This window comes from Rhinolophus ferrumequinum (genome assembly GCF_004115265.2).
Source record: "Rhinolophus ferrumequinum isolate MPI-CBG mRhiFer1 chromosome 15 unlocalized genomic scaffold, mRhiFer1_v1.p scaffold_54_arrow_ctg1_1, whole genome shotgun sequence".
In the NCBI taxonomy this organism is placed as follows: Eukaryota; Metazoa; Chordata; class Mammalia; order Chiroptera; family Rhinolophidae; genus Rhinolophus; species Rhinolophus ferrumequinum.
In genome coordinates this window covers 12574280-12601419 of record NW_022680357.1, presented here as the reverse complement: position 1 = coordinate 12601419, position 27140 = coordinate 12574280, and the positions used below count along the sequence as shown (strand labels likewise).

Genomic DNA, 27140 nt, shown 5'->3' with positions numbered 1-27140 from the left:
TAATCATTTATTCTGACAACAAAAAAGAACAAATTAAATATCCTCTGAATTTTAAATTATATTTACCAACAAATTGGTAAATAATAATGCATTGGGAATATATGCCCATTTACTATACAATTTTTACTTTGTCCACAGAATGCTGAGGAAAATACTGAATAAATACACATTTTATTAAAACAAACACACGAACTCCATTACAAATTGCTACAAACCATAAATGTCTCCCTCCCATCCAGATTTTGGCTTACACACCCTTAAATCAAAAAGCAACAGTGGTGTAGGCCACCAATAACCTGTGGATAAATACTGAAGTTGAGCATTGAATAGGAAGAGCTATAAAATTAAAATAGAAAGTGAAAAAATCAAGAAAAATGACAACTCATGTCGACATCTGGATAAATTTTCACATACTCAAGCCCGAAAAAAGAATTTTCCTACAATGTGGTTTTTAAGAGGACATTTCTAGGTTAAACTGAACACCAAAGAGAAGGGAATTTCCCTAAAGAGTGTTCTAAGCAAAGGAAAATCAAATTATGCTTGAAAAAACAAAAGCAAAGACTAATACTGTCTCTCTCCCCCCACCTACTTCTTCAGATTTCCTTTCAGTGTAGATTTTCCTGCTCAAGGCCACTTATTAATTTATACTGCTATCTCAACACAACCAAATCTAGACTTAACCCTCTGGGTTCCAATGGGTTGATGAATGGGACAATTATTTTCAGACCCTCATGAGCTGGGAAATGCTCTCTGGCTATACGCAAACATATGTAGACATACAGTCTACTAAGCCTCAGCTTGAAGAAAAAGCACCTTACTACCAAAAAGGACATTATTATGGCCACTATTAAAAATTATTTCTTCTTGTATAATTTTAAGGAAATACAAAGACAGGCACTATGATTTAAACAAGCAAAATTGAAATGGTTCTCACAATATTTCATATGCTCAAATTTTTATGCAAAAAACTTGTAAAATAGAATTCTGTATTAAGTTTTTAAAAAACGCTTTTCAAAAGCTAAGCAATGAGTTCATAAGTAAACTGGATACTTACGATTCTGAAAGAAAAAGGCAAAGCTAACAAAATGATGCTACAAAAATGAATAGTCATTTTGCAACTGTGTGCATTTCTAGTTCCTTTGCCAAAGATTCTTAGATTGTAAAAATTTGTAAAAAACATCTGATACAAGTAAGTACATGATGGTTGTATCGAAGGTTTTCACAACTGGAGACCCATTAAAATATATGTATTTAGTTGACAGAGGAAGTGGCAGTGAGAGCCTTTCATCTATAATGCCCGTGGCAGAGTTCATAATTCAAATATACATGATGGTGCATCTGGCTTTAAAAGTCCAGTAGATACAATGGCAAATATCAAGAATTTGGGAGCCAGGTACACTGGCTTTCTAAATACACTTGGCACTGTTACCTCTGTTGTACTAGACAACAAGGACTGTTTAAACGGTAGCTTTAAGAAGAGCTTATTTTTGAAAACTTAACTTGGAGTGAAACCCTTATCAAAGAATGTACTGTGTTAGGATTCTCCTTTTATGCAATGAAAGAACAATAAAAGGCAGGTGGAATTATACAGGAAGAAAAAAACAGGAAATTACACACCTCAAGCAGAAGTGCTAGAAAAGGTTTGAAGAAAAATTATAACAAACATGACTATTTGAGATCGTGTGTCTATTTTAATGTACTTTTAACTACGACTGAACCCTTAAAGACACAGTAACAAAAGTGAAAGTTAACATAGGTATACCTGACATTTTTGTTTTTTATTCTCAAGGGTATATTCTTAACCCTGGGACAAAATCAGTAGCTCAAATCTTTATTTTTCCAGGAATTAATTTTTGTTTCTCGTCCTGTTCTCTACCCTCCAAATCTCTGTAGAGTTCTACGATAACCAACAGGGTTCCTTGATCCCCCTCAATTCATTCTTGTAGTACCCTTGTATAGTTTAAAAGCCACACAGACTTTGACAGTGTTAACATACCGAGAAATCGAGAGACGTTCAGTTTGGGGAGGACAGTTAAACGTCCTTTTGTTCAAGGTGAAGTCCATTTTGTGTTACATGGTCCACTGTGTCCTCTGAGATCAAACAGGGTGAAAAACAAAAACATGGCTGACACTGTCGAGACGTCTGACTGCGTGGTAAGGCTAGCAGAACTGATGCCTGTATCAGCTCTTGAGGTAGAATATTTACTCCTCGTTACTAACTATGGGAATAATACCTAAGTTAAGAATGTTTAAATATAAAAGTTTAAAAACTGCACAAAGATGCTGTGAATGCCCTGTATGTACATCTCAGTAAAAAGCTAAACTAAATCAGAAAGAGGTTTAGAATGAGATTGTTTTCTTCATGACTTTTTAACTACCTAGATTTCTTTCGACTGTTTCTATAATCCATGCTCTGACTTTTCATATACTTACAGTCCTTGTATCTCAACTCAAGGCAGGCCGACCAAATACTGTATTGTGGGTCACTCATTTGTTTGTCCTCACACAGAGGTGCAGGGAGGTGCTCGGGCACAGGAGCGTGAGAAGTGGAGCATCACAGAAGATGAGCTTACCTCGCATTTCTAGAGGATACACTGCTGGTGGTCTGAGGCTATGTGAAGAGAGGCTGGGGAAAGAGGAAGTTTTAAGGGACTACTCCTAGCCATTTGGGCTTATCGAGATCTCTGGGATTAGGAGGTTAAATATCTGTAAAAACGGAGAATTTTAAGGGTTCCTCACCTACACTATCCAATTCTGCAAACAGGTAACTCATTTCATGTTTTAAAAATACTGGTTTTTCAACAACTGAGGGGTACATCTACATCTATTCATGTGACTAGAAAATTAATCAGCCATTTTAGAGGTGGCTGTCTTAAATTCATAGGGGAAAGTCCCCACAAGTTTTCCTTCAAGGCAGATAGGTGGGAGAAGAACGCAGTTGTGGACCATGTGGTGGAGACAAACTGGTCAGGAAGGGCAGGGACATCTCCTTGTCAGTGTTCCAGGGGCCCCTCTCCAGCCAGAGGGGAAGAATACGATTGTGTGCTGCATCGGTTTGTGTAGGAAACGTAAATGTCAGCTTGTCTCCAAAGTGGCCTTCTAGAAACACTTGTAGAAACCTTACCTGATCCTGACACACCTCATTTAAAAACTGAACACGTGACCCCTGGCGTGGACAGCGGGAAGGAAGGAGAGCTGGCATGGGAAAATTAAGAGGAGGCCTAAGTGCAAAGTTCAGGGAGGAATCTTGGCTTCTGGTCCACCGACCTAGGAAACAGACGGCACAATCCTTAAAAACATTGGAAGAGCATGAACTAAGGGGCTGATAATTAATAATGACCTAGTGCAGCCGGAAAGCACAGTCCTGGGATAAGAGAACAGCCACCACTGGTCATGTCTTCCCTTTTCCTTTGGAGAGAATCTCGGTATACGAGGTGTGAAGGAAGTCGTAGAGCTCCTTCGCGTTTGCAGCGTTCCCCAGAATGCTTGTGAGCTTGTCTCGCGACAGGCTTGCTAATTCTGCAATGTTCTTAACGTGGCTCATCAAGGAGCGACAGTTTTTGGCATTGACCCCTGGCATTTTTAACAAGAAGTCTTGGGGACCAGGATTGTACTTCTCTGACTCGGGGAGGGTCTCAGAATCCGCCGTGACAGCCATGGCTGTCGCTGCATCCGGCTGCGGCTTATTTTGTTTCAGCTCCTCGAACAACTCGGCGGTGGCGTGAGGGGAGGGGCACCAGAGCACCCGAAGCCGGGGGAAGTGGAGGGTGAGGAGCGTGAGTTTGGAGCTAATGTCATTGCTGGAGATCTCCTGATGGAAGGCACCTCGCGCAGTGAGGGAGAAAGGCTTGCTGGGGTCAAACTCGATCAGGAGCACCGGGCGCTTGTAGTAGCGAGACATAGAGATACACTGGCTGTAGAGGCGGCCGTTGTTCAACGAGCCGATCAGGTCGCTGATACTCTTGCGCTCCACGCACATTTCTGGAGTCAGAATATAATCCCCGACCTCTAAGGTCACTGGTTCGATGTCAATACCCCGACGGTGGATCAGAGATGGGAGCTCACTTCGGAACTCGCGCATATCCACAACTATAGTCTGCTGCGTACTTTTCTGTTCCTGTCCACCTAAGGAAGAAAAAGGAGCATTTTAAGCAGTGTCATTGGGGAAGAACTCCCCAAGATGCAATGGAACAAAGTTTAAATCTGTGTTTCTGTTAACCTCAGATGCACGGTTACATAATACCTAATGTGTTGTTGTTATTCCACCTTTTTCTATAGTTTCAAAAAGGTTTACACAGAGTTAAATAAAGACAATTTACGCTGATTCGTAAATACCAGCGTCTGCTATGGTCTTCCCTCTGCGGTTCCCCTTGAGGCCCCTATCACGGCACTGACCACATTTTACTGATCACCGTATTCCCAATCCCTAGGACACAGCCCGGCACACAGTAGGTGCCTAACCATGCTCGCCGAATAAACTGCCTTAGGAGCTGTTGTGAACGATTTTGGAGTTTTGAGTGCTTGTATCAATGACGTCGGAGATGGGAAAATGGAAGAAGCTGGGAAAACAAGAACAGAGCTCCTCACATTCTGCTGTGCCAGGCTGTGCTCATGTTACAGGGCAAATTCTTTCCTTCTTTCTTTATCATTCCTACCACCCAGATGTACTCTTTTTTTTAAAAAAATCAAATTAACTGGGGTGACACTGGTCATAGGTTACCTAAGTTTCAGGTGTACAACGCTACAACACATCATTGTGCACTGCACTGGGTGCTCACCACCCAGAGTCTAGTCTCCTCCCGTCACCATGTATTTGAGCCTTCCTCCTTTCCCCACCCTCTTTCCCCTCTGACGACCACCATTCTACTGTCTATGAGTTTGTTGCTTTCTGTTTTACATCCCACATATAAGTGAGATCACACAGTAAAGAACAAATTCTGTATTGGGCCTGGGATAGGGTCTAAGGCGCAGCGTTTCTAACAAGTGCCCAGGTGATGCTGAGGAGCCGCCCTGAAGACCACACAAGGCCTGTGGTTGTTGTAGGCAGAATAACGGCCCCCGAACACGTCCATGTCTTAATCTCTGGAACCTGTAAATATGTGACTTTACATGGCAAAAGGGACTTTCCAAATGTGATTAAATTATAGATCTCAACACTGGGAGCTTATTCTGGATTATCCAGGCAGGCCCACGGGTCCTCATATGTGAAAGAGGGGAGCAGGAAGGCCAGAGTTGGAGCTGCTGGCTTTGACGGTGGAGGACGGGGCCATGAGCCAAGGAATGCAGGCAGCCTCTAGAACCTGGAAAGGACGGGGTCTCCTCTAGAGCCTCCAGAAAGGATGCAGCCCTGCTGACTCTTTCATTTTAGCCGGGTGAAACCCATCTGGACTTTGGAATTGTAAGACAATGAATGTGTGTTGTTTCCAGCTACTACGTTTGCGGTGATTTGTTACAGTAGCAGTAGGAAACTAACAGGACTTACAGAACTAAACTCAAAAGGATGGACTTCTGTGAATAGCTTTCTGTGCGGCACCTACACACTCAAGTCTATCTTCCTTCATACTGCTTTATATTCTGAAGTTCTGCATGAAATGTCACCAAACTATTTGAGTTAATAAGAATCTTCTTCAAAATGACCTAGATGCTCTGAGGCAGTGTTTCCCAAAGGACGATCCAAGAACCATCTGCATCAGAAGCCCCTCAACTGCTAATCCCATTTCAGATCCACTGAATCAGAATGTCTACGGATGGAGGCCCGTCAATCTAGGGTATCTGAGGTTATTTGTAAGTATTCTTAAGTTCTCAGACCCACTGCTCTAACTGTGCTTAACCCCACCAAAAGTTCAATCAACTCAATCACATTGCTGTCCCCATGCCCCTTGGCTGATGTCAGCTGCTGCTGTGGGGAAAAAGGGACGTGGAGAGTGGGAAATGGTTATTCCTGGTTCACGGTGCACTTGGAAATCAGCAGGTCAAGGTGGCATGACATACTGTGGACACTGCAGAACAACGAGAGAACTGCATACCTGTGACCTAGAGAAGTTCCAAGAAGCAAGAAACAAATCCAGAAAGAGAAGTGGGAATATGCTCCAAACAACTCCCATCTATTTATCCACGAGTTAAATGGTTTTCTTCTGGTTAAGAACCTGACCAGCACTTAAAAAATTTCTTTGCAGAAAGTACATTCTCAGTCTTAACTAAGCACATTTAAAAGCAACTCTGGAACGTAACTGATTTCCAAGCTGGGGTCACAGAACACAGCCTCACTTACATTACAGATGAGGCACCTCTGATTCAGGAAGCACACATGGTTAATAGGGGATGGGAGAAGACATCCATTCTGAAGTTTGGCAACAAAAACCAAGGCTCTGAAGAAACTCTGGGACCTCACAGCCTCCTTTACAGGTGAAGGGCAGGACGGACTCACCTGCTTTACGAGTGTCGGCAGGAACACCTGTAGACATGGAGCCTCTTACCAGGTCTAGGTTTGTTTCACTTCTGCCTTCTCTTTCTTCAGGGACAACCATGCTAGCCTTTTCCCTGGGGGAGAAAAGCATTTCAAAGATTTTTTTGAACTAATTTCAAAATTCCAGATTTTAATCTTTTGTAAATTATCATACAGAAAATGATCTACATGACTGTAGTGCTGAAAAGAGAATACAAGAAATACATTAGAACTAAATATGCACAAGTGATCGGTAAAGGAAGAAGAAAGAATTTCTTGGTTGGGTACTACTTCCGATCTTCCAGAGTCAAATAAGCTGTTGTTTATTTTCTATTCTGTGTGTCCTTCAAACACTTTCAGACATGAAATAAGCATGTACAAAAATGCCAGAAGAGATTATTGAGAACTTTTTATAAAAACATACCAATGTGTTATTGAGCATTAAAAATAATTTAAATGATTTATATTCCAGTATTGCCAGAGTAATCATAAATAGGGATGGTTAAAAAATCAAGGGTAGTATAACAGTTATATAAGACATCAGAGATAGCTTGGGGGAGGGGGTTAACGAGGAGTGTAAATGTCTAACTAGTATGTTGCTTTGTACACCTGAAACTAATGAATAAATAACACAATCTACATAAGGCCCTCAGAACAGTGCCTGGCACGGAATAAATGTTAGTTATTATTATAAGTGTACTTTTCCTGTAATGTGATAACCTCATCTCCTAATTATCCGAGTATGCTGAAAAAAACAAAATGAAGATTTACTTTCAAATGATTCCAAACTGTTTCAATTAATATTGTTATATAAAAGTTAGTTTACTATAAAATGTTATAATTGCAAATTGAATCTGAGAAAAAAATAGACTCTTGAAATGAAACCACGGTTGTGAAGAAAATATTAAGTCTTCCTAGCCAGTAACACAAACGATTTTAACAGAAATTTGCAATAATTATAAATATTCAGTCTCTTGTTTTCAACATTTAGCATAATTATTCAAGTTACTCTATGTGATGGACATTAATAATTTAAAGATTCAGATTCCTAGTCCACTTCAAGTACTGAGGTTTCTTACTTTTGCTTTAACATTTTCAACGCTATGTGAATGGCTTGTACAACATGACGATATAGGGAGGTGATGAAGATCAAGTCTTCAAATGGGCATTTATTCAAGCCCTTATGCTAACCCACTCTGTGATATTTTCTAACTAACATTTTAAATGATCTTACCCCTTCCTTTGAAAAGCAGTGACCTCTCCAAAACTATGTATATTCAGTCTGTTGTTACTAATTTTTCTATCTAGGGAGCATTTTGTTACCAATACTCAGAAGTGTAATCTTTTGTTCTCTTTACTTGTCATCTGTAATCTACTGATGTTTAATTCAAACAGTCCCTCCACTGCCGGCCCACTTGATTCATTCTCTGGTGATTTTAAATAGTCACACTGCTTTTGTTCTTACCACGTCACCCACGGGCATCCTGGCAAAAGCATTTTATCTTACTCTCACATTAAGTTTTTCTCCAAGTACAGGCACAGTTCAAATTCTCTTTCAGCAACGCACCTCACATATATCTTGCTTTTCAAAACAAACACTTCTCAAATTCCCCAGGTTTTCTGGGAAAGTAAATATCTCAAGATTCAAAATAGTGTAACCATCTGACGACTGCTGTGTAACACGGGAAGATCTCACTTACAATAAGTAGGCAATCACCATTGAGAGTTTAGAAAAGTATGCCAGACCATGGAAAAAACTACATTAAAACCTGGTACGGAAATTATTGTATAGATTGAAATGTAGGAGACTGTCCATATTCCAGGTTCTGTCATGTGAGCTTTCTGATACACACTAGGCGTATCCAGACCTTATCACTGAGCGCTCTGATGCGTAGAACCACTTGTATAAAACAGGGATGACATGGGGGCCCCCAACATCTTGCTATAACCTACTGAAAGTACTCTTTTGGAGGTTGGGCTCCCTCGTGAAGGAAGCCTGGAGCACAGACTTACCTTTTCAGGTGCCTTCCTCCCTACATTTGACCCAGAGCCTCAGGCCACAACGCTGTGAGGAAAAGGGTTAATTCAGCAGGCCTGGGCTGCTCAGAGCCGGCTCATTCCCAGGAAAGGCTGTTCCTCAGGACTGCCCCTTGGCCGGTTTCCAGGAGATGAGTTCTGAGCCCCTGGGATATGCTGCCTAATAAGAGGGTTTTGAACCTGAGGCCTGGGGCCACGCTGCAGCAGTTGGATCAGATGCTTTATGACAACAGTGTGATTTATGGTGAATATTTTTGCTCTGGGGGTGGGGGAGTGAAGTGGAGTCTGTTACACGGGACAGACCCCCAATAAAAACACTGCACCCCTAGGCTCGGGGGAGCTTCCCTGTCACACACTGCTGTGGGAGGATTAGCACATCTGTGTGACTCCCCTTATGCCTGGCTCTTCCCGGACTCCGCCCCACGTGTTCTTTCCCTTGGCTGATTCCAATCTGTATTCTGTTGCTATAATCAGGCAGAACTGTGAGCATACCTGTTGTTCTGATTCCCATGGGTCCTTCTAGTGAGTCATTGAGCCTCAGGGTGGTCTTGGCGACCCTCAACAGGACACCAATAACCTAATGTGAATATTTTAGCTCCGTGTGCTCTTTTGTAACTTGGTGACAATGATTTTAATCATCCTTAGCTAAGATTGTTTACAAAAGGGAAGGAATGCTTAGGAGGTCCTGGTCCACCTTCAGTTATCATTGATTCTTTGATTCCATTTCCTAAACATTTCTTAAATCTGTTCCCTTCTCTCCATCAACAGGATCTTGGCTACCTCCCTCCTTTTCTTATCAGACAATTGCAATAGCCTCCTCATTGGTTTTCCTGCGCCATCCATTCCTCGTTTGATGCCAGAAAAGAGCTTTTGGAAATAGACTTATGTCACTTTCCTGCTTAGAACTCTTCAATGCTGTCATATTGCCTTTAGAGACAAGTCCTAAATAGTTTAAAAAAATTTTTTTTAAATTTTTCAATTATAGTTGACATTTAATATCATTAGTTTCAGGTGTACAGTATAGTGATTAGACATTTATATAACTTACAAAGTGATCCCCTGATTAGCCTAGTATCCCGACACCACCCATAGTTATTGCAATATTATCGACTAGATTCCCTGTGCTGTACTATTTTGTAACTACCAGTTTGTGCTTCTCAATCGCTTCACCTTTTTCACCCAGCTCTGCCTGCTGTCCCCTCCCTCCCCCCACAACCTAGCCTCCATCAGTTTGTTCTCGGTATTTATGAGTTTGCTTGTTTTGTTTGTTTGAAGTCCTAAATCCTTACCAGGCCGCTTGCACCTGACCCTTCACACACACCCTTGTTCAACACAACCCCCTCCTGCCTAGCTCATCTACCGTGTTTCCTCCAAAATAAGACCTAACTGGAAAATAAGCCCTAGCATGATTTTTCAGGATGCTCGTAATATAAAATAAGCCCTACCATATTTCCCCGAAAATAAGACTGGGTCTCATATTAATTTTTGCTCCAAAAGACGCATTTGAGCTTATGTTCAGGAGGTGTCATCCTGAAAAATCATGCTAGGGCTTATTTTCCGATTAGGTCTTATTTTCGGGGAAACACGGTACATAGCAACTAGCACACATTCTTCATGGATCAGCTTAAGTAACACTTCTTCAGGGCAGCTGTTCCTGAGCTCCACACTGGGTTAGGTCTCTTTGATATGCTTTCTTATTACAGCCATTTTTACCTTTGCAGCCAGCAGCACTCTGCAAAAGTCTATTCATTATAATGTTCCTAGTCACTTAAGGTTTGTCTTTTCCACTCGAGGATGAGCTCTAGGAGAGCAAAGACATTTTCTGCACCTCTGTAACTGCAGCACTTTGATATTAGCACCGGGCTTGGCACATAACAGATGCTCAATAAATACCTGTTGACTGAGCCTTGGGAGCATGAAGGTCTAGAAGATACACCAGCCACTAAAAGCTTTGGACAAGAACAGGTAGTCTGTATAATACCTGGTTTGCTATCATGCTTTCTGAAGTATTTTTTTCAAAAAACATATATACACACATGTACCACATAAACCATTACACAGAGCATAATGGTTATTAAATGGTCTATTAAAGCATGTTAATAGAAAACATATTTTCATAGGCTGAAAGGACAGATTAATAATCATTGTATGACTAGGAGCTGGAAGAATCCATGGCCAAAGCTTGTCACCATCACAGAGGATTTGAAGGGAAGGCAAAGGTACTAGCCAGGTACTGTGCTGAGCTCCTCCACAGGGATTCAATGACACTGATTCAGGAAACACCCATTTTCAGGAATGCATGCCCTGGACAAAGTAGGGTACGTGTGCATTTTATGCATATGCTGAGAGCCTACAGCCAGTGTTGAAGGATGGTTCTCCATTTTGAAATTTTGTCTAGGCCCTGGCAGGTAAACTGCCACTAAAAGTGATTTCTGCCTTCTTGTTGCCATTGACACATGGCCAGTGTCAGAGGTCTGGAAGATGGGGATGGCCCAGTCACACTCAGCCCTCACCATGGTCTCCTGTGGTCTTGCCTTATCTCTGGCTCAGCTCCAGGATGCCCCGTCCACCCTGCCCTGGCTTCGGGGGCCCCTTAGAGAGCCATCTGATCCATCCTCCCTCCCCAAGCTACAATCTCCTTGGCAACACGCCTGGTGGGAGGTTACGCGATGTCTCAAACACTTGCAGAGATGAGAGGTAGCCATCCAGCTTGTGAACATCTCACTCAGAAACATTTTCCTTAGTTAAGCTGAAAAGCCTTTTCTATTTGGATTTGGAACATTAAATGACACTCATTCTCAAAAACGTACACGTCTGTTCAGATAAATGTCACACCTGTTCAAAAACATTTTCCCAGAGTGAGTCTATTGATCTGAACAGATCAGGTCATAAAAGTATGTCCCAGTAAAAGATTAAGCAGTCACATACCGATAGACAATGGAAATTGTACAAGAGGAAGAAAAAAATCATAATTCAAAGGGATGGGAGAAATCTTGTGCATGGGGCAGGGGGAGAGAGATATTTAAGAACATGTTTCTTAGAAAAGTAGTGTTTTAGTTTCATTTCTGGTGTTTTACGTTATACTTCTTTACAAACAGAAAAGCAGTTCTCCTCACATTTCTAATATTCTACTAAACCACTGGAAAGCAAGTGGAGAAGAGCGGGGACGAGAAAAAGGAAGTAGGTGCTGATACATATCCTGATTTATCTTGACATGATGCTCCCCAAATTCTTCCCTCTCCATCTTTCCCGAGCGCTTCGATACCCGCCCAACTCCCCCTCAGAAAAGGCCCTGGACCTTGAAAGGCCTTCAATGCAGTTTGTGCTTTCATACTGATCTAGGTGTTACCTGATGAGTTTTTCAAAAGCTTCCTTTTCTTTCCGCAAAGCAGTGAGATAGCGTTGTTCTTCAGTTGAACCTCCATATATAAGAAAGTAAACCCTGCAAGTTAAGACAGAGTTCTTTTAGGCTGCAAACACATAACTTTTAATCCCTGAAAGGAAGAGCACAGCATTTGAAGTCAGCAACCTGGAGTGCTCACATAATAAATATTTGATTACGAATAAAAGATTCTATTAATCACATACTTACTGAAATTAAGCTGCCCAAACCCTACCTGTTAAAGGTCTTATTACCACGTGGGTTTTTTGTGTTTTTTCTTCCGCCAAAAGGAGGAACAGAGTTTAGGTAAACAATGAAATATAACTAGAGGCAGAGAATAATTCTTTCCTCATAACTATAAACAAATTAGAAAACACAAAATCTTAGTGGCTTCTTTTTTTTTTTAAGTTTTCTTTGCATCTCTGCCAAACAAGCATTTAAAAAGTTGGATAGTAGTCATAAAAACCAGCTTATGAAAGTTCATATTTGTGAAAAATAAACAAATGAAATCTATATGACCTTTATCTTCACAAATACTTTCTCAGTTATTTTTTATTCATCTTAACAGAACCAAATCATCACACATTTTATATAAACACACAGATACTGAAGACATATGGATTATATCAGTCTCCCCCCAAAATAATTTGATGTACGCTTTTCTCTTAGAAAAGGGCTGCTTTTCTGTCTTGTTTATTGCTAAGAAGATGAATTAATTACCTCTTCTGTCCCTTTTCTTCACCTTGTATCAGAGATATTTTCCTCTTAGCCCTCAATTTTTTTTTTAGATTTTATCTTCCTAGATTATATTTCTTTCAAGTGTGAACAGGGAAGAGAGACCATTGGACATGAATCCAGAGGACACAAACGTGCCATGTGGCTGAGGGCAAGTCATTCACCATTTCTGGGCCTCAGTTTCCCACTGACAGAGCGAGTGGTTGAACTCCCAGGTCCCTTCGGATTCTGACATTTGATTTGCAAATATCACAGGCAAAAACAACACACAAGCTATCTATAAAGGTAATCAATAGCAAAGTATGAAGAATTTACCAGCCTGTAATTATTTCACCAGCTTCAACTAATCTCCTCATCCTGCATTATTCCTGACCCACTTCCTCCATTCACCTCTATGAGGAAAGGCTGCATTAGTTAAAGTGCTAAAAAAATTTCTTTTGGCTCTGTTTTTGGTTCAGACTGAGTTCAGGATGTTAATTTTGCCGTTTATTCCACTCAGATAACTGGAGAGCCAGAACACTATATTCTCTGGGAGGCATCATTTTCTCATCTGATATTTCTGTAGATTTTTCATCTGATATTTCTTGAAACTGGAGAAAATTTAGTACAATAATTCCCCTAATACTTTAGTTTTATGTGACTGTAACTCTGGGTCAATTCTTAAAATTTATGAGAAAGACATTTTAGAAGACTGAAATTACTTAGCGGAGTCATAATTATATTAATTTTGGGGAGAAGTTAGGATATTGTATTTCCTAGACATCTTCATATATAGCACCCCATAAGCTACAAACCAATACATCAAGAATATGGTACACAGAAGCAGAGCAGCAAGGAAGGAGAGCACAAGTGGGCCCCTAGATTCGTCGTGATGCTACACTGGACACCCTTCCTATGCAAACTTCCCAGATCCATCAGAAAGCAAAATGAGGCTTCATAAACTTAACCAACATCATAATAATGGAATGTTGAGGATAAGAAAACCCACATGCAATGGGTATAGTTTCTGTGTTAAATCCTAACGAACTGAAACTGAAACCTTTAAGATGAAGCTCATATTCTTTAGAACTTGCCTCAGAGGTTTCCCGGTCCGACTTGCTCTGTAGATTTCAAGCTGTCGAACGAATGTCAGCTCTGCGTCATACAGAACCACGTATCGCGGCTCCAGCTCATGGAGTACCCTTGTCAGAGCGTAGGGGTCACTACAGCCCAGAAGTGGGTGGATGATAGTGAGGGGCTCTTTCAGGATTCCATAAGCGGCATCGGAGGACAAGTTTAAATCAAAGTCCTCGTGCTTAATTTCCTCTAAGCAGCTTTCTGGGCTACTGCTTACGTCTCTAGAACATCTTTCCTTGCCGTCCCCTTCTTCTTCCAGTTCTTCAGGGTGCCCAATCATCTGATTTAAAGTTAACCTTCGTTTTCTCTTTTTGACAGTCCTTTCTTTGATAGAAGTCCTTCCTTTATTTTTGGGGTCTTTGGTTCTTTTGCTAGATTTCATAATTCTCTTTGAGCTGTCCTCCGTTCTGAGTTTCATCCACATTTCTTCAGCTTTGCTATCCTTCTCAAAGGTTTTCCTGTAGAGTCTCAGCAAGAAGGCCTCTGCTCCCATAGTGATATACTCTCTCAGCTGGGAACATGTTCGGTCGTCACTTGCACAAATAAGTACTTGACCTAAAATTAGAAAACGATATTACGTTACTATTACCTCACATCTCCTCCCATTACCCACAGACCCCCTCACCCCTTCCCCCACAAGGAAGATGCATCTACCCCTTGGCGCTAAAGATACAACATTTACAATTTGTTTAGAAAGGGTCTCAAAGGCTTACCAAATGCTTTCACCTCTCTGGCAGGATTACTTGAATCTTTTGAGTAAAGATGAAACCAGAAATTACACAGAGCCTTATGAAAGTAGAACCATGGAGGCTTTAAAGAAACTTTTTTTAATGAACAACTTTCCAGAAGATCTTATACACCAAAATAAATTCCACATGGATTACAAAGTCAAATGTTAAATATTAAATTATTAAAAAAAGGTGACTATTCTTCATCTCTTGGCTAGAGATGATTTTCTAGGCTTAAAAGTAATGGAAGAAATCTCTGAGGAGACTAGTATCTATAAGCTCAGATTGAGTCTATAAGACTAAAAACTATGCATAAACAACTAAAGAGAAAAAAGCTTTATGTAACAGTTCTGATAAATGTTAATATATTTAATATATAAAAAGCCAATACAAACTAAGGACATAGCCTAAATGGACAAAGGAAACTAAGTTCGCAAGAGAGGAAATGCATTTGAGAAAATGTTGAACTCACCAACATTTAAAACAAGTTAACATTTTTCTCCAATCAAATGAACACAATTGTTATATTCATTTGTACACACACACAAATAGGCTGTAGTCATTGTTAGCCAAGTGAAAAAGAGACAAGCTCTTACACTGCTAGAAGAAATGAAAGTTGATAAAAACTTTCCGTAAATCAATGTGGTAAAATGTCTTGAAAACTTTAAAAATGTTAGTATCAATTTGACTCATTAATTCTATATCCAGAAATGATATCTACCTATGACTTTTAACAATGTGAAATAGAAAATACATGAAAGAAAAACAGGAAGGAAATAGGCCAATGTTAACAGTGGCTACCAGACATCATTTTTTCCCTTCTCTTTTTCTCTTCATATTTTTTACTTTTTCAAGATGAGCATGTATGATGTTGGATCTTAAATCATAGCACCGTAAGTTCTGGGATAGTATCACCAGCATATTTACTAATATAAAGATTATGTGCTTGCCTCTATTGCTTTGCAGTAGTTCAAAGACTCTAGATATTTTAAAAATCTATTTCTTTTATTTTTTTTTTTACTGGTTTTATTTTTCAAATGTAGCTCAGGTTTAGTCTACTGTGCTCATTTATTAGTATCCTCATATTTAAATAGAGCAGTCCTAAAATTTGGAATTGTTTTAGGGATAGGTCAATGTCACTCCATAGAATATAGTTCAGGATTCTTTGGAAAGATTCTTGCTGAGAATGTAAAACATAAGACCCTTTAGCTTTCTCCTGGGGGTTCCAGATTTCAAGCCTGGTGAATATATATGTGGAAATTAGATTAGTCTTTAAATAGAAGTCCTAAGAACTCAACCAGTAAAAAACCCTGCTTTTGTGAATATACAATGATTCAACCTGGAGAGAATCACACCAAATGAATAGAAAGTGGGTGCCCGCTAGGATTTTGGTGTTCATTTGGCATTTATTCTTCTACATTTTATAAACAAAACAGCAAGTGATTTTTAAAGAGCTAATCAAAAAGACTCATTTGCTTGATTTTACGAGCAGATGTCATCATCTCCTTTTTTCCTACCTGGACCGCCAAGGGCCTCACTCTCTGTATTTTCTGCCTCAATTTCTTTCAGTACTTCAGTCAGCGCTTCCCACTTTGGATTGCTTTCCAGGACCAGTTCCTTTTTTGTTTCTGTATAGAAATAAAAGATAATCTCATTGTATGTGATAATTTTTATCCATAAAGTACTGCAAAGGCTTTTAAAACAACACCTAACACAAACATCATTCCATAAGCCCATTCCTTTGTGCTTTCTTCAGAATGATGGATAGAATTTGCTTCCTTGGAAAATGTCTCCTTTTGCTCTAAGTGAAAGACACTTCAAACCAACATTAATACAGATTTCATAATGCCTTGATAGAAAGTGATAGTTAACAGTCACTAATAAGAGATGATTTTGTGTTAGTTGTCAACTGTGATGCTATATACGACCTGCTATACAAAATAAAGGAATCAGTAGAAAACAACAGTATTTATTATTTCTAAAATTCCCATGATTTTCACAATCCTGAACATGGAATAGAAGCAGACAACAATCAAACTTTTATTCCATATCACTAATACATCTAATTAAGTTTTGAAATAGACCTTTGAACTAGAAAGAAAGAAAGCATTAAACCTATCCCATGCCTTAAAAAACCAATGATATTTTTGTTGTTGAGTTGTATGAGTTCTGTATACGTTTTGGATATTAGCCCCTTATTGGAGGTATCGTTTGCAAACATCTTCTCCCATTCAGTTGGTTGCCTTTTTGTTTTGTTGATGGTTTCTTTTGCTGTGTGGAAGCTTTTTAGTTTGATGTAGCTTGAGTACCATGCTAAGTGAAGTAAGTCAGATGGAGAAAGGACAAGAACCATACGATTTCACTCATATGTGGGATATAAAGACAGCAACAAACGAACAAACAAAACAAACAAACTCAGAGACACAGACAACAGTATTGTGGTTACCAGAGGGGAGAAAGAGGGTAAATGGGGTCAAATATATGGTGACAGAGGGAAACTAGACTTTGGGTGGTGAGTACACAATGCAATATAAAGATGATGTACTATAGAATTATACACTTGAAACGTATATAATATCATTAACCAAACTTACTCCAATAAATTTAATTAAAAAGCAAGATATTATACCTAGTAGATGAGTGTTGGAATAAAATCTACATTTGTCTCATTCTAGTATATCTACGTCCTCTAAAAGCTAAAAGGATGTTAAAATGGTCCACTAAGACTTTAAGTGCCCAATATAGTAATGACTCTGAAGTTAAAAAAATCTATAGTTTTTATGCAGCAGCAGAAATCTCTTGATTGACACTTGGCACTCATTATTTGGACTCCTTTGGTAAGAAAGTCTAACACTTCACATGGTGAATATTTTTAACGTACATTACATATGCTACATATGACCTACATTTAACTTAACATACAGGCACCCATTTTTCACATGGCCAAAAAAGATTTAAAGTTATAGTGTAACTTGATAAGCAATTCCACACCAAATACTTAAATAAAAGACACGTTTAAAGACAGGCCTACAAGATACCTTGCTCTTCCTTAATCTCCACTTTTTCAGACATTTTGCCTTTTTTACTCATTTTGGCATCTGGAACATGATAAACCCTTGCTCGAGCATGTACAAACATCGAGGTGCTGGAGTCAAGAAACAGCCAACCTAATATGAAAAGTGAAAAAAAAAAAAGCCTTCAATTTACAGTTAATTTTACAGAATCTCTGATGCTCACATGACCTATATACATGTCTGGCTGCCATCTTGTTCTCCTCCGAACCACACCTTCTCCCTTAGTGTGGCCTCTGTCACTGTTGGGCTAGACCAGTGGTTTTCAAAGTACGGGCTACAGACCCCTGGAGGTCCCAAGGTATTTTCAGGGGGTCTGTAGCCTCGAAACTATTCTCATAATAACACTAACTCATTGACGTTTGTCCACTGTGCTGACATGTCAATGCTGGTGCCAAAGCACTGGTGGGTAACACTGCTGGTGCCGAGCATGACCAACGCAGCAGAACCAAAGCGTACGAGAGGTCAATGTAGCCTTCATTTCTACACATTTGTAGTTTATTACCCAAGAATGTCTCTGCTGAAGCAGTGAGAATTATTAGTCATGTTAAATCTTGGCCTCAGGAGCCCATGGACCACGCTTTGAAAAGTGACTGGTTTCACCACATAATAAAACAGGCCACAACAGTGTGGGGAGGAGGTGACTGGTAGGAAAGCAAGATGGTGCCAGTTATAAGTGTATGTTTCCCTACACCTTTCTTCTCTTTCGTTTTTAGCACCCGACCCGATGAAATCCCATGCTACCTTGCTGTTTCTTTACGGAAAATGAATTTTAAGTTTTCAACAACTAAACTTCTAGATCATAACCTATTTCTAGGTTGGGGACTGCCTGTAAGACGTTCAGTCTTTTCTTGAAATAAGATTGCCCAGAATGGATATAAATATTTATTATTATACAGAAGTTGAGTAGGTGGAAACATTAGCTATCAATAAAATCTACATCCTTGTGTGGTGAACATAAAATGCAGTTTGAAACCTGAGTACACCATGTAGGTGAATCTAGAACTCCCCACACCTGATTCCCCTACAAAATCTAGAACTTTATTCAAATCAGCTCCTAGAATAATATTAGTATTTTTATCTCACACCTGAATTTTGACCAAAAGCCTTCTCTGTTGCTCTCAGAGATTCCAGAAGATTAAGAAATGTGATACAATCATACTGAGAGAGATACTGCAACAAAGTTCGTAATATCTTCAAATCCTGAACCAAAGATTTAGTCTTGGCTCCAAGCTGGTGCCACAAAGGATCCAGATAATGGCGGATTGTCTAAAACAAGAATAAAATTTAGTACTGCTAAAATATGTTCAATATGGCTATTACTAATAGAGATTATATTTTCAACAAACATTGTCCCCTTTATACCTAGAAACTGTTAAAATGGAAAATTTTATGTTATGTATATTTTACCACAATAAAAAACAAAAACAAAACAAAACATTATCTTCCAAGGAAGTGGATAGAAAATTTCAGTTTCTAAGGTTCTAATAATGTTTAATTTTTCAAACATAAAGAAGAGTGTCTTATCATTAGATTATTTATGATCAGATAGAGTAAATTCATAATTATCCATACTTACATTACTAGTCAAAAGAGAAAGGCCTGCTAAACATCAGATAATCAAATATTTGTTTTTAGGAAGAGTCAAAGCATGTAGCTAAGACACGTTCAATTTCTGCCAAGTTTGGCCATGACCCTACCCTGGATGGATAAAATTGTGGGATCCAGTTGGACAATGGAGCAGGGGTATAAACCAGGGAAACTAAATGGCATTAAATTAAATAACAACGTACTTAATTTGTCGGTGTAAAATATGTTTATTTATTTTTTTAAAGTGTGATTCAGGGGCAGAAAAATATTTGTTACATTAACAATTGACTAAATTGTTAAATAGTTAAATCGACTAAATTGGTAAATTAACAAATTGACTAAATTTGAATATTTTTTAAGATCCTAGAAAGTTGCCTAAGACGAAGAACCACTTTATGTACATATCATGTGGGTAGCTACATATCCACAGCTATGTATATTCACATTTACTTCACATACTGATTCTGCAACTACAAAGGATAATACTTAAAGCATGATATGGAAGCTATGTGGCATCCTATCTAACAAATTTGATGCTGAGCAGGAGTAACATTTGGATGAGCACCTCATGTAGCGTCTACCCTGGGACTCTTGGGAAAATGAAATAATACTATTAATAATTACTCCAGGACAACAGGCAGGTACTGAGACTGTCCTAGACAAATGGGGACATTTAACTACATGCCTCTTTTGTAAAATCATCTACAAAAGTTAAATTTTCAAACAAGATGCAAATTATATCTATGCTTAGGTTTAGTTACTAAGAGAATATTTAAAACTTTGACTTTTACTAGCCAGGGGATGACAAACAGAGATTTAGTGGAAAACATACTATGGTTTGTTTTTTTTGGGACATACATATTATGTTAAGAGAATGTGAAGTTTTTTTTTTTTTCTTTTTTCCTTCACCATGCACTAAATTACAATAAACTTTATTTTAAGAATGAGGAACGCAACACATGAAATTAGTTTTATGTGTTATTATTTCATAGTGAAATGACTTTTTGGAAGAATCAGAAAAATGAAGAGCTAAATTTGTCCATTTTTATAATCACTATGCATTATTTCCAGTGACAAAGAGGTTGATTCCGAGTTTTGAAGACAAGATAAGAACTTATTCTACCAAAATATATTTTTTAAAAGCTGCCTGGAATTCTTAAAAAGTCAGCGTTTTCTGGATTCAATCTCAGATATCTATGTATCTGTATTAATATTAATCTATAATGAAAAAAATTAGAATGAAAGTTCCTTGAATTAGTCTTACCATTTTCTCAATTCAGAATGTAATTTTAAAACAGAACAAGTTTCACAATCCTCAGTAATGAAAACTCATCCATATTATTTTTATTCCAAACAAGAAATCATAAATTCTGAAGCATTGTTATGTAAGTCTTCTACCTGTAGATATCCAAATGTTGTTGTTTCAGAGCAAAAAGGTTATTTATTCTCCTCTTAATTATACTTAAAATAAGAGATAATTACTGCAAAAATCAGAGTTGTGCTTACATGACAACCCATGTATTTTACTATGAATTATTACTTTCTAGTAAACCAAAGGAGTTATACTTTAAATCACCTCCAATTTTATCATAAATAATAGCAAATTCTTAAGAACACTGTACATATTAAAATAGCCTGCATTCTTTAAAATAACAACATAAGAGACTACGCTTAAAAAGGAAAAGAAATAGAGTACCTTGTCAAAGGGTTTTCCAATTGCATTTTCTAAAGATAAATCTTCAACTTCAAGCGATGGGTTATGGCATTTCAATTCCTTTAGACATGCATTTAAAATGTCCAGTATAGCGGTCTGTATGGCAAGCATGGCAGGTGTCATGGAAACATGAATTTCTACGACTTCAGGTTTGTGCTGTTCTAAAAACGAGTTTACTGCTACATGGAACCTAAAGAGACAAATATTTTTCAAACGTTTTCTAGCGTTTCAACAGCTATGTATTTCTGGTCTTCGTGTAAATGCAATTAAGAAACAAACAAAATGGAAAGCAAAACGACAATGTTTTCAGGAATACTTTTAACCTCAATGAATGGAAATTATTCAAATAAGGCAGGAGTCAACAACCGATGGTCTGGGCCAAACCTAGTCCCTGTTTTTGGAGTCTCATTGGAACACAGGTGTACCCATTGTTCACGTCCTATGGCTGCTTTCATGCTGACAGCAGAGTTGAGTAACTGACAGACCACATGGCCTGCAAAGCCTAAATCTTTACAATCTGGCCCTTTCCCAGAAAAGTATGTTGATCCCTGAAATAAGGTATCATCAAGAAACAAAAAAGACCACAACTACTCTTAATTACCATACAGTATAACCACAATACCTGTTAGCATAGGTTGCAAAATGTTTGTAAATTGAAAATTGTTTTTCCTAGACATTCTTCAAAATCTTCAGGCTTTATTTCCCTGACGGGTAATTTTCAAAGTGGAAGTGGGTGTCTTAGCCAATAAATCTGTAGCTCACCTACAGTTGTTGTGCATATAAGTCTCTAGATAGTTCCCTGGAGGTTTCACTAAGTGAACAGGAAAGGATAAAGTGGCAGCATTTGGATGGATTCAACAGGCTACTAGAAAAAGTACTATCAAATCTCTCCTTTTAAATGAATCACACATGTGGTGACCATACAGTATGTACATTCGGATGCACTTGTAATGAAGCTGACTAGCATGTATCAAGTCCAATTACAGTAAATTTTTATATTACGTTAAAGTGCAAGATTATATTCCAGCAGGTCCTCTTTCAAAAATTCATCACATAAGGCGATTTACCTTGGCCACAGATAGAGCTTCCTGACGAAAAGATTTCTCATCACTCTTTCCACATGACAAAAACCGGTATCAAAGGCAACAGCATTGTCTGTGAAGGCTTTAATAAAACCATGTTTGTTTTTCTGGCGAAAGAGGCGCAAGATGAATGCTTCTTGACAAGACTCGATTATTCTGTGAGCTCTGTACACCAAGATGCCTAAGGGGGGAAGTTAGAATTTCAATTGCAGAACCGACAGGTAGTTTCCAGGCTTACTTTCATTCACTTCCTCATCATAGTTTCCTGAGTGCCTTCTGAGCACCGGCAAGCACTGCTCTGGACTGGGGTTACAGTCTCAAAGAAAACACCCATGTCCCCATCCTCAGAGCACTTCCAATAAACAATATAAATAAGGAAAATATTTAATAGATTATATGGTGGTAAGTGCTAAGGAGAAAAAATGAATCAGAGACAGAGGGGGAGTATGTGTGAGGGGTGGTGGTTTGCAATTTTAGATAGGGTGGCCTCACAGAGGTCACATGAGTCAGGCTGGATGGAGATGAGTAGGTGAGCCTTGTAACCAAGTGAGCTAAGAGAGCTCAAGGCAGAGGGAACGAACGATACAAGCAAAGGCCCTGGGGTGGGACATGTCTGGCAGAGTAGGGGAAGAATTTCTGAAAGCTAGGTGGGTCACTAATTCTTCTGTTATGTGTGAATCAGAAGTGGACTACACAAAATTGCTGCGTTTTAGAAGTCCGGGCAACATCTGCATCATTTATTCAATTTTTGAACCACTTATTCAATATACGCAATTGAATCAGAATATATTCGATTGACAGGTAAATTAATCTATTTAAAATAAAAACCTTTAATGAATACGTTTAATACATATGTTTTTTGGTGTGGGTATGATAAGAACTCCTCTGAATCACAAAAACAAGCACAATTATACATGTTTCCTTATTTATAAAATGAGTACGGGACCAAAAGACCTTTTGTATATATGCCGTTTTGATGCAGTGTGATTAGTGATAAATTAGGGAGAGACATGAGATGACATAGAAGTGCATAGATGTCATTTCTGGATTAAAACCTGAATTATTCTAGATGATTCTTAGCCTTTTAGACCTAAATCAAGCTAGTTACCATATCTATATTTGTTATAAATGAACTTGCATATTTTTGCTCCAGTTCTCATCACTCCTAGGGTCCAGAAAATAACACTAATAGTAATTTATGACCCCTTCTAGTAGTTCAATAAACTCAATTCAGATTCCACTATTTTGGCGTTTACGTTGTGGATTAAGGTAGATGGAGCTAACATTTACCCTAGTTAAGCAAATTGTTTTTCAAACATGGTAAAAAGTAATAGTGTCATTTAGGAATTTGTAGACAAAGGATTTTTAATCACCCCAATACCCGTGTATAAGTAATTTACTACTCAGAAAAGATTCTGTACCCACTGTAGGCAGGTTTTTCCAAGTACTCTACTGGGCCACGCTTACTGGTCTGGATTGAAATATTATGTAAAATTAAAAATAATAAAAATGAACTAAAAAAAAGGAGAACCTCAATTTAAGAAAATGTTGTCCTTCAAAGGTTATCATTCTTCTGGAATCCAGAAGGAGGAAGAAGAGAGAACTAATATTATATCCCAGGCCTTGGGGACAGGTACTTTTAGAGATTTTTTATTTCATTTAATCCTCACAAGAATTCTGTGGGGTAGGGTTTATTATACCAGGAAAGGGAATAGCTTGGTCAAGGTCATCCAACAAGTAACAGGAGACCAAAGGTTCCAAATCATGTGTGTCTGAGAACAAATCCCGGTTTTTCCTACTAAGTGACATCAGGTGAGCCCCACCCCTGAGCCCCCTTTTTTTAAAAAATAAAAACAACAGAAGCAGGCCATATTTCTGGGGGCAAATCTAGTCCTACAAAAGCCTATTTCAATTTTGATGAGATAACATTTCGTATCTCATACTGTGATTTCGTACTGTGATTACTTCTATACATCTGTCTCCTTCACTAAAGAACTGCCTGAAGACAGGATCATAACAAATAGTAATCACGGAAGGCGTGCTATGTGCCATGCACGATGCTAAGAATTTTTCATACCTTATCTCATTTCACTCTCACGATAATCCTAGGAGGAAGGTACTATTACTGTCTTCAATTTACAGATGAGTAAACTGAGTCATTCAGAAACTGACTTTTAATTAGGAACTACCTATAAGCTCTGGTTTGGACATTAATTCAGATTGCTCTCTGCCTAATTAGGTTGAGCTGTTACAGAAAGAGCAATACTGACCTCTAGTGGTCATTTCAATACTTTTCTTTTATTAGATTGGTGCAAAAGTAATTGCGGTTTAAAAGGTTAAAATTGCAAAAACTGCAATTACTTTTGCACCACCCTAATAAAAAAGAAAAATAAAACATACAAGAAAGCAGCAAACAGTAAAAGACTTTATGATGTATCAAGATTTTTGTTTATAAAAAGCCATTCCTTTTTTAATGAGCACTTAATCATTAAGTGTTTATTATGTACCAAGCACTATGCAAAGCAAATTATTTTATCTTAAATTACTTAATCCTCACAATAACTCTAGGAAGCATTATTCTCTCAATTTAAGAAATGAAAGAACTGGGGCTCATGAAAACAATTCATGAAAAATTAAGCAACTTGCTTGTAAGCAGTGGCATTACCATTCAAAGTCCAGTGATTGTGACTGCATGGTCTGGGCTTCTGCTTATAAGAGCTGTAAATGTTACAAAAGAATAACAAAACATTTCCTCAACCAGCTCACCATGCACCATATAAGGCACTCATTCATTCACATGTTCATTCATTAAACATTTCTTGAGGGTCTCTCAGGCTCAGGGCAAAATGATAGGCACAGTGGGAAGTACAATAACACATTTCCTCAGTCTCTCTGCCTTCTAGAAGTTTGCCACAGATCACAGTATACTCATGCATCCCAGCTACCTGGAACGAACAAGTTGCTCCTTGTGCTTATGAAGCTTGTTATTTATGAGCGAGACACACAAATAAATAGGTAAATGTAACACGGTGTCCTGAGCACTACGAGAAGCACAGGGTAACCTGAGGTGGAGCCCCTAAATTAGCTTTGGGGAAATCAGAAAAGGTTTCCAAACGGACAAATAATAATAATAAATAATTCCTTTTGTCTATTAATTCTAGCTAATATTAAACCATTCTTTTCAAAACAATTAAGCAACTACCTGGTTTATTTTCACATCATGGGGAAAAATACTCTCTAAAGAGGAAAACCAAATCATTTAGGAAATATACAGAGTATTCATATACATTTCAAGTCTGATTAGGTTCTAAAAGCAAACACCACCCAATTACCACGTATTTACTGAATATGAGCTTAGAAAATGAGGAACAGTCAATCTTAGTTATTTACTTATTCAGGACACAAATATTTATTGAGGATCTAAAACGTGTCACATGCTGTGCTAATGGCTGGAAGCACAGTGTTGAGCAAAAACATCCGGTGCCACCCACAAGAAGGTTTGAGTTTCGAGTTTAGCAGAAGGGACCAAAAAAAGGGACAAAATTATATTGATAAGGTTTCAAATTCTTACCAGTAATTAAATCTGAAGGTATTCTGTCAGTCAAGAAATCAACCACAAGTATTCGGCTTGTTGCAAATATCACACCTCCTTGGGTGTAAACCTCATAGCGACTGTTGCTTGCGATTTCATTTGTTACTCGGCGAGGGAGGTGTTCGACGCCTTCCAGCTTCAGCTGATTGATAAAATACTCCTAAATCAAACCAAACTTGATTAGCAAGCTGTTGGGTACAAGGCGATTAATAGGTTGCAGGTATTTGTATTTGCAATAATGGGCTGCCATTCTCTGAGATAATGAACTTAATAATGAATATACAAAGCAAGTTTACTACTTTATGTTGATCAACCAGTCTCCATTTAACTAAGGTTTTCTTCTTTTTGTTTTGTTTTGGAGTTTACACGAAGGAATCACTGCACTTGAGTTGTCATAGCATTTGAATGACAACAGAAAAAGGCTTTTGAAACCCTGGGTGAAGACTTCTGCGACCTAGAAACACACTTCCCACCAAAGCCAGGTTTATACTGTATAACAAGATAACTACGGCATCCTTTCCCCAGGCAGTGTTTAGACTATTAGTTCCGTCGTCTGCATCCACCTTAGAGGGGATTTCATCACGTCAGTGGGGCCTTGGCCCTTTACACCCCCCCCCCCCCGTTCCATGCTACCCTCACCGGGGGCCCTGGTTGTGCGAAGCCCCACCTCAAGCACTGAAGATACCTAATGAAGTGGACAGGGTCCCCACCCTCAAGGAGCTTGTGGTGACTGTTCTCAGCTTGCTCTATCTAGGGGCTCATCCAACATGGCAGAGCAAGCTGTCACCTGTCAACACCCCCGCACAGGTGCAATCCCCCTTGTCCTCAGTGTCCTCCTTCCTCCGTCACCCCAGGTAACCTCCCCAGTATCCTCAGCTTCCAGCTCCCTTCCCTTCTGATCCTATGCCCCTCCTTCCACAGCCTTGGTGAACCCGTCTCTCCTCTTCCCTACCCTGTTCTCCCCAGCCTCAGCATCTCCTTTCGAGGCTCCCCATTACTCTCGGATTCCTCCATCCCCACCCCTTTTAGGGAATCACTCCTTTGACCCCAGCAAACCCTGTCGATAGCCAACACTGGGACTCCCTCCTTATTCCTCTCCTCCTCCAGACACCCATCTCCTTTAGGGACTTCCAATCGTTCACTCCAACCCCGTTCTCCTCAAATGACTCCGCTACGCCTCTCAGGGCCCCTCCACCCCTCTCACTGTCCTTGCACTCGTATCAGGGACCCGCATCTTCCTCGGGACCTCTGGCATCCCTGTCAGGGACCTGCAACTGCCCAGGAACCCCCATTCAACGGCCTCCCACCCGCGTCAGGGACCTGCATTGGCCTCAGAGGCCTCGCATCCGCGCCGGGGCCTGCATCCGCTCAGGATGCCCCCAGCGCTCTCGGGGTCCCCTCAGCCCCGCGCGGGCGGCCGCACCTCCTCGGCCGGCTGCGTGTTGAGCACCAGCACCAGGCATGCCGGGTGGCAATGCAGCCGGAGGAAGTGGTACAGGAGCCTGTCCGCGCCGAGCCCGCGGGCGCACACTACCAGCCCGTCCGTGTCGAGTAGCTCCAACACCAGCTGCCGCTCATACTCCAGCAGTGGCGCCATAGCCGTCAGTCGAGCCGACAGTCCCAGCTCCATGGGCGCCCTTCCGGGGCC

At 39.5% G+C, this 27140-nt stretch overlaps 1 protein-coding gene across 2 annotated transcripts; it reads right to left on the bottom strand.

Moving 5' to 3' along the window:
- On the bottom strand, positions 1-27140 carry ERCC4 (ERCC excision repair 4, endonuclease catalytic subunit). Of its 2 annotated transcripts, none has more exons than XM_033101859.1 (11): positions 26916-27140; positions 25472-25652; positions 21886-22081; positions 20801-21008; positions 18603-18783; positions 17482-17610; positions 15961-16071; positions 13673-14270; positions 11832-11924; positions 6428-6540; positions 1-4125 (listed from the first exon to the last, which is right to left on the bottom strand). In XM_033101859.1, exons 1-11 carry the CDS (start codon positions 27120-27122, stop codon positions 3392-3394), a joined length of 2751 nt encoding a protein of 916 aa, XP_032957750.1. In that variant the 5' UTR covers positions 27123-27140; the 3' UTR covers positions 1-3391. The 2 variants fall into 2 exon arrangements, with proteins under 2 accessions (XP_032957750.1, XP_032957751.1); XM_033101860.1 differs by having other exon boundaries at positions 26813-26933.